Source organism: Nuphar pumila, chromosome 6, assembly GCF_984573655.1.
Source record: "Nuphar pumila chromosome 6, dmNupPumi1.hap1.1, whole genome shotgun sequence".
Classification (NCBI taxonomy): domain Eukaryota; kingdom Viridiplantae; phylum Streptophyta; class Magnoliopsida; order Nymphaeales; family Nymphaeaceae; genus Nuphar; species Nuphar pumila.
In genome coordinates, this window is record NC_143254.1 from 25550428 (window position 1) to 25559536 (window position 9109).

At 36.5% G+C, this 9109-nt stretch overlaps 1 protein-coding gene across 5 annotated transcripts; it reads right to left on the reverse strand.

Moving 5' to 3' along the window:
* Positions 1–327: 327 nt before the first annotated feature.
* Positions 328–8885, reverse strand: LOC149834411 (Putative membrane lipoprotein). Of its 5 annotated transcripts, none has more exons than XM_090010112.1 (4): positions 8759–8856; positions 6849–7051; positions 1403–1649; positions 328–692 (listed from the first exon to the last, which is right to left on the reverse strand). In XM_090010112.1, the coding sequence occupies exons 3-4, from the start codon at positions 1641–1643 to the stop codon at positions 421–423; spliced, it is 513 nt and encodes a 170-aa protein (XP_089866238.1). In that variant the 5' UTR covers positions 1644–1649; positions 6849–7051; positions 8759–8856; the 3' UTR covers positions 328–420. The 5 variants fall into 5 exon arrangements, with proteins under 5 accessions (XP_089866238.1, XP_089866239.1, XP_089866240.1 ...); XM_090010113.1 differs by having other exon boundaries at positions 8773–8789; XM_090010114.1 differs by lacking the exon at positions 6849–7051 and having other exon boundaries at positions 328–683; positions 8773–8885.
* Positions 8886–9109: the final 224 nt, after the last annotated feature.

The window sequence follows — 9109 nt, forward strand, 5'->3', positions numbered from 1 at the left end:
TGAAAGTGAACAAGAGAAAACATGGCTTTCACAATTGAGTGACGATGACAAAAGTACAACCAATTGAGAATTTTCAATGGAGATACTAGCTGAAAACACTCATGAATTGGACACTGTAGTGCTTTTTCTTCATAAAGAAATGCTCAATGAAAATGCATGGCAACAACAAAAATCTGGAGGTTCTTTCTAAAACCAAATGTTTAACATTTCAACAGCACTGCGCAGTCTCCGTGTTACTGACATGGTTCTTTACTCCTCTTTTTTCAACATCGTTCCTTAATGTTCTATTCCGGCTGGTGTATCAGTTGTCCTGTAAGAGATGACATATTGGCGTTGAAAAACGATATGCCTCATTCAATTCCACTAACTAACATAGTTCAGGAATTATTACACCAATTATTTATACAGAAAGCAAAAACATTATTTGAAGTCGGATCCTGACCGTTTACCAACAGATAAGCATGTATTTCTGAGTCGTACAAAAAATTCAGAAGCCACTGTAAAGTTCTTCAACTCCACAGGGTCAACACCACCAGGGACCTTGACCATGGATAACCTTCTATTGGCTTCCATGTGGAATCCATGGAAGTGGCGTGACATATGGCTCCACCCATCTTCTGCTGCATTCTTCACAGCAGGAATCACACTAGATCTGGCAAACTCCAAGGTACTGTTGCCTGTTACTGCAAAAGCTGGAAAAAAAGGATGATATTTATCTCCATAAATAAAATACAATCTCAGAAACTGCAGAAATATCTTTATTTGCTTTCCCACTAAAATCTTAGCTACAATAACACAAGGTTTTAAGCCATGCATCTAAGGTAACATGACGTGAAACATGTCCTGGCACGTTGAACACAGCCAATATGTTTCTTCTATATTTTATTCATATTATTTTTTGAATAATATAACTTTATAAACTATAATTTTCAAATGCAGATTCATTTTCATAAAATTCTCGAATTTGCCACCTATACGTGCAATATTCATAGCCATATCCACGTGACAATAGATTAAATTTTGTTGCCTTGTTGTATTAGACAAGGTTTTTGGTCCATGCATAATATGTTTAGCAAGAAGCCATTAGTTGGTAACATCAGGCAGGATTTCAATGTTTCACAAGTGTCCAGGGCAATCAAATAGTTTATAATGGAAGTTCCCTAAGCTTGGTTAATGATGTTATTTTGTACAAATCTATGAAGAAAAAACATACTCCAGCTTTCAACTATACAAACATTATATTCAAATCAGATGAGTGTCTATATTGAACACTTGTTCATGCATAAACTCATGATAACATAAACAAAAGAAACATATACCTTGGAGTAAAAAGTGTCGAAGAAATACATATGTAAAGTGAAAAACTGAAAAAGCATAGGACACCCAAATAAAAGCTGCATACCCTTATAAGGAACTTGGATGAGGCCATTTGCAGGAAGTCCAATTCCAACTCCAGCCAGGGTGATGCCAACACTAAACCCAATGCCACAACCAGCTCCAACATAGCCAATGACCTCAGGACCAAATCCTGGACCCCAACCAACTCCACACCCAATTCCTATCCCCATGCCCCAAAATGCTCCAGATGTGGGATGCACAGGGTTCCATCGCTCATACCTCCTAAATAACCCTTTTATGATCATTAGAACCTACAACCAACATATTAACACCAAAATCAGTGTATTAAGCAACAAATGCACAATCCATACACTCACTCAAAAGCATGTAATTGCAAATGCAATCATGAGAAATTTGTCCTAAAATATTGTAATACAAAATCACCATATAGATAAGAAAGGTATCCCACTTAAAATACTATAGAGCATGACAAATTCAAAAACATGGAACTGTTTTAGAAAAGACAAACACATTACAACGGCATCATTACAACAAGGTACCATATACGCTTTATGATATTCAAACATAACTATATATAAAGGTTAAATATTGGCTACTATTGAAGGCATCATTTTTTCATATTTTTTAATTCTTTTTAAAATCAGATCTTATATATGTGATCTACATGGTTTATTAGCAGAAAATGAGTTTTTGATCATGTGTTTGAAACTTTGAAATGTGTAAGCAAGTCCTTTAAGGGCTGCAAAAAACAAGGCTCACAGTGTGTGAAATTTTCATGATTCAAAGTTCAAACACCATGTCATGTAGGTAGGGGTGTGAGGTATGATAGTGTGTGAAAATTTCAAGATTCAAAAACTGTCATGTAGGTAGGGTGTGAGGTATGATATGGTCCCAAATCATATAAGCAAGTGAGCATGCGTGTGTGCAAGCATGTGTACATACATACACAAATCACATGCAAAGATGCACAATTATGGTTCATTTTACAAAATGTTGTAGATATGAAGTTATAGACTGTCGATTACAAGCTAAAAAGTCTAAAGCATGTCAAAGGTATATAGTTAAGTAACAAAAAAATGAAATGTGTAATGAACAAGACACTTCATGTTGAGTGGATCACAAGAATAAAAATGAGTGGATCACAAGATGAATAAAATTGATTGAGTTATATTTGGAATCAAGTAAACCCATACCTAGGAGTGCCTGATACCAATACGTGTACGAGATGGGTATGACACAGATATAGGGCTTGGTAGAACTATCCATGCTATGTAGCTCAAAAAAATACACTTTTATTTTATGTCAGAAAATTATGATACAGTCCTTGGCAAACAATCCATGCTAAAACACACATGTGGTCAAATTGAGTTGATACAGCTAGCATCTATGATTTGCAGCTCAATAGTATGGTAGCTTCAATATTAGCAAATATTTACCCCAAGGCTGTCTGATACAGCATGATATGTATCGTTACTTTTGGGGTTTACGATACGATACACACTCATATGTGATACAAGTGTGTATCGTACCCGTATCAGGTGTATTATATGACACACCCATGTATCATACTGTATCGTATGATACAAGGTGTATCGTATGATACAAGGTGTATCGTACAATACACCTTCGACGCACTTTAAAAAGGCCAAAAATTATTTGTTTTTTCATTTTGGGTTTTAAATACCTTTTGAGGGTCAACTTCTCCATTTATCTATACTCTAGAGGCCATTAGAAGTGTATTTTCACCATTTTTCTACTCGAGAAAATGGGTTAAGGTAAAAAATCTTTACTATAAGTAAAATTACAAAGCTACTTTCAAAAAAAATTTTTGCCTCAGGGGCTGCTATCCATCCGCGAAAATTAAAGATTTATATCAAGGTAGAAATCAGGCTCCACACTTCAACAAACAACAACAACGCCTTCATCCCAAACAATTGGGGTCGGCGATATGAACCAAAAAGAAAATCATTGTGGGTCCTCCACATGAATCCTTCTCCTCCAATCATTTCTATCCAATGTCATGTCCTCGGTGAGGTTCAAAGCATTCATATCCTTTCTTATCATCTTCATCCAAGTCTTCTTAAGCCTACCCCGACCTCTTTTAGCTAATATATTTTCCCATTTCTTCATCCTTCTAACCGGAGCATCATTAGGCCTTCGCCGAATATGCCTAAACCATCGTAAACGATTCTCACTCATCTTATTTTCAATGGATGCAACGCCTACCTTCTTACATATTTCCTCGTTCCGAATCTTATCTTTTAGTGTATTTTCACATATCCATCGAAGCATACGCATCTCAGTTACACTCATTTTTTGAAAATGATGTCTCTTGGCAGCCCAACATTCCGTACCATATAGTAAAGCGGGTCTAATTGTCGTCCTATAAAACTTCTCCTTCAACCGCAATGGCATTCTACGATCGCACAACACTCCAGTTGCACTTTTTCATTTCATCCACCCAACCTTAATCCTATGATTTACATCTCCATCAATTTCTTCATTCTTTTGAATGACAGATCCCAAATATTTGAAACAGTCATCCACCGCTATTTTTTGCTCACCAAGCTTCACTACACTCTCATCACTACTTCGTTGCTTACTAAACTGACATTCCATATATTATGTCTTACTCTTACTCAACGTAAAACCTCTCGCTTCCAAAGTCTGTCTCCATAATTCTAATTTAGCATTAACCCCAGCTCTAGACTCATCAATCAAAACAATATCATCAGCAAACAACATACACCATGGCACATTCTCTTGAATTGATCTCGTAAGTTCATCTATCACTATAGCAAAAAGGAAAGGGCTTAATGCAAATCCTTGATGTAACCCAACCGTTATAGGAAAATTGTTTGTCACCCCTCCACAAGTGCGGACATTGGTTACTACTCCTTCGTATATATCTTTAATTATACTAATGTACTTGAGAGAAATACCTTTCTTCATCATTGTTCACCAGAAAACATCCCTAGGTACTCTATCGTATGCCTTCTCTAAATCAATAAAAACATATGCAAATCTTTGTTCGCCTCTCTATATCTCTCAATAAGTTGTCTAAGAAAATGTATAGCTTCCATAGTTGATCTTCCAGGCATAAAACCAACTTGATTCTCCGATATCATGGCAACCTTCCTCAACCTATACTCAATCACCCTCTCCCAAAGTTTCATGGTATGACTCATGAGTTTTATACTACGATAGTTTGTGCAATCTTGTATATCACCCTTATTCTTATAGAGAGGCACCAAAGTACTCTTCCCCCACTCATTAGGCATCTTATTTGTCCGTCAAATCTTGTTAAAAAGATTTGCCAACCATACTAAACCTTTCTCACCCAAGCATTTCCAAGCCTCGATAGGTATACCATCCAGGCCAACTGCTTTTCTAGATTTGATACTCTTCAAAGCATCTGCAATTTCTTTATTTTGAATCTTGCGCATGAAGTCATGATTCATCTCATGAAAAGGAATGGAGAAGTCTCCAAGATCCTGGGCATGACTTCCATTAAATAGCTTATCAAAATAATCTTCCCATCTCTCCTTAATCTCCGCATCTTTAACTAAAACCCTTTGCGCTTCATCTTTGATACATCTAACCATACCCAGATCCCTCGATTTCATATCTCTCATCTTTGCAAGCCTATAAATATCCTTTTCGCACTCCTTGGTATCCAACTTATCATAGACCTCCTTATATACCTTATCCCTCGCATGCCGAACTACTTTTTTAGCTTCCTTCTTTGCTACCATATACTTCTCCAAATTCTCATTATCCCGACTCTTACTTAGATTTCTATAACACTCTCTTTTAACCTTAATAGCTAATTTGACATTTTCGTTCTACCATGATGTATCCTTACCTAGCGGTGCACCGCCTTTAGACTCACCCAAAACCTCCTTCACCACCTTTCGCATGCTCCATACTTCAACAAAGATGACATCAAATGATCTGGCATGGCAATGGGGCACTCAAGTAATGAGTGGAAACCGATTGAAAATCAAGTGCACTCATTGCCATAATATTTTTGTTTATGTAGCATGAAAGTATAAGTCTTGTGGCATGTTCTTGATTGCAAGATATTTAATATTTTGCATTGTTCTTGTGAGGTAGTTGTTGTTTTATGATGTCTTATGCAGCTCATAGAGACATAAAGACTTTTTGGATTTTTTTTTATTTTTAAAAATTTTTATTAAAAATTTACGATACAATATGATATGGTGTTACTATTGTCCCAACCGATACGGGTAACGATATGCTACTTACAACCTTGATTTACCCTATATATAGGTATGTATGTATGTATTATGTACGTATGTGTGTGTAGCATAGCCACCAGAATCGTCCAAAGGTATTTTTCAGTGAGGGTATTTCTCGGAGAGATTTTCAAAACTTGATAAATCTCGGGAATATCTCAAGAGTTAAAAAAATTGAAAAAAATATAACAACAAAAAATCTAAGAAAATAATAAGTCTTGTATTATTTTTCTTCCAAAAATATAAAGAAACAGGTTTTAAAATATAAAAGAAACAAAAAAATAGGAAATGCAAACTTAAAATAAAATTAAAAAAAAAAAGAGTTTTTCCCAAAAATATTGTGATATTTTGTCTTCTGACGATATTTTGAAAATATCACGAGATATAAACTTTAATATCGGTATTTCTCACGATATTTTCAAAATATCGCCGATATCGGTGATAGTGGTGTGTAGGTATGTAAATATACATGTATGTATAGAGGGAAGAGAGAGAAATATACAAAATATATTTAAAATATCAAAAAAATCAAGTAATATTCTAAAATCTCTCTTTTTAGATAAATAAAATCTCATTTTTCAATTTATCAAAAATATCTTTTTCACTATCTTTCTGGTTTTCTTAAAAGTTCAAGACTTATTGCCAAAAAAAAAAATCTGACAGGGATGGACAATGTATCTACATAGCTATCCAAGTCTCTTTGCTAAGAGAGGATTGCAGATTATGAAACTGGTATTTTTCCCTGCAAAACAATCATGTCTATGTTTATTACCTTGGATTCCTCAATGACTATTTTCTGTTTCTTCAAACATAAGAAATTCTTACGCAACAGAGAACGAGTGCAAATGTGATAGTTTCCAAACTTGACAATAGAAAAAAATCATAAAAGGAAGTTTCAAAATTGCTAATATTTTAAAAATAAGCAGACCATAGATCAAATATTTGAGGCATAAAGGAAGCTCATGAAAGACATTGCAATCAGCAATTTCAACAGCAAGAACTTCACAATTAACAGGTGCAGTTGAAATGAAGAACAGGGAACCATTCAATCCCTGAAAAAATTTATTAGATGAATACGGATGCAGTTGATTATTAAAACCTTTGAATATGAGAACTCAATGATAGTCAAAGTGCTCTCTCCACAACTGTAACGTGTTAGACATCACAAACAGACAAAGTGGAGTAAATCAACTACTATGAAGGAAGACTAAAAAAGAATGTGTCAATTACCTAATGAAGGAAAACAAAACAAAATGACTGTGCACAATGCCTCTTTTTTTCTGCAAAGTCCAACTGACAGACTCCAACAGATCTGCTGTTTGTCTCAAAGCATGGAGCAGATTTAAGTCATCGTCGAAATCAGAAACCCCCAAAATGGAAAACATATGGAGCAATCGGTGAAAGGCTTTTGATGCATGATAGCCTAAAGCCACCTATCATTCATAACATGTCATAAAGCATCAATTCTGAACAAGCCATAATTCAGGTAAAAAAAGGAAAGAAAGAACATGCTATACAGTTCTGACCTGGACCCTGTGAATCAGAATGACTGCTATATTCCTGTAAAGTATGTCTCCAGATCTTATAATTAATACAATTTAGAACATTCTCCTTTGAATACAGTTCTAGGGTAAGTCATATCAATCACATGATCTGATCATGAATCACATCATATGATCTTATCTTAGTTCCATAACACTGATGGCTGTTAAGGTGGTGGGACACGTACCCAGTAACTAAAGTAGTTGGCTTTATTCTGCCCTCACAGTGAAAATGGCTGAACATGATTATCTGAAATGCAGATTAATGGACTTGGACAATCACCAACATTAGGGCTTCAACCAACAGGGAACTAGTTGATTCTACAGTCTGGTCACTTGTGATGAACCATAGACTGAGCATTACACACACAACCAACTACTGTTGCTACTGCCGCCGGTGCTATTACTACCACTGTCAAGGTTTTAATCGAAACTAGTGCCTTAGTAAGATTTGAACAAGATTTAAGAAGCATATGATGAATCATTAAACACTCAAACCAATTTGCCACTACAGTACTACTGTTACTCGTCTGCTGCTACTATTGCCAGCTTCACTACTGCTACAACGATGACTACTACCACCATTGATCCTACTACACAGCCCTCCACCTCTTCCTCCTTCTCCCACTGCCACTACTACAACTGTGACAAACACAAACAAATCAGATTTGCTGCAAGTATCATCATTATCACTAATGAAAACTATGATTAGGTCTATTACACTAATACAACAGCCAGGGCCACCACTATTACTGTTACTGTCACTACTACCAATAAAAATAGCAACAAGCACCACTGCCACCTCTTCTACTATTGATACTAATCTCACCACCACCATCACTACTACGAGAAATCAACCAAATCATGAAAAAAATTAAAGACAAGCATGATGGTAGGGGATAGATATGGCGCCTAGGCGACCATGAGAGAGAAATAATCAAAACCAAGATTGCATGTTCACATCTCTAACAGTACCTAAGGAAGAAATAGCAGAACTACCAATCAACCAAAATGGCCAACAATCACCGAGAAAACCAACCAAAACACACAAGGAAACTTAAACAAATCGCAAACGAACTTCCATATTTCTAACCAAATCCAGATTCAAGGTTTAGGGATTCCAAATTGTTTTCAGAACAGGCATATCAAAGAGGAACACCATCAGCCGTTGCCCCAAGACCACAGATGAAAAAAAGATCAAACGCGAAAATTTCGCTAGGAATCGCACTTCTCAATTCCCCCAAAGGGTAACCACTATAATTCCTAGGAAAAACCTAAAAATTAAGCTCAAAAACAAACATCGGGAACCAAAGAGGAACTCTCGAGAACCCTAGAATTCATGCGACCCTTAAAATCCAGGTTACACAGACGGAAAAATTGTCAAGGCATCTCAATTCCTACACAAAAAACCTGTAATTCCAAGAACAACCTAAGAATTAAGCGAGAAAAACGAACATTGGAACAAAAGAGGAGCTTTCCAGAACCCTAGAATTCATGAGACCTTAAAAATCCAGGTTCAGATGAAAAGCACGTAGCGAGACGATCAACAAAATGGAGGCCTTCTGAGCAAAAAACAAGAGAAGGCAAACACGGCTTTACCAATTTTCCATTACCATGGGATCGGAGTTCTGGCGCCGGCGGCCTGTTTTTCTCCGATTCCGGTCGACCAGAAAACGGAGATTGAGGAGGGAGGGAGATGGATAGCGTCTGCTTGATCCACAAAGATTGAGAACCCAAAGAAACGGATCAAAATTGAGCCGCAGACGGTGGGCTCAGAATCAGGTGGGTCGAACCGAACCCACCCTGCAGCCGAGCTGGGTCTGTTTGGTTTCCAACAACAGATCGGATACGGACCGACTCATGATCGTTCTGAAGAGGTAAGTTCAGTTCAGATAAATCCGATGAAGCAGATATGGATCTGCATCCAGATTTTCCATGGTACTGTTGTAT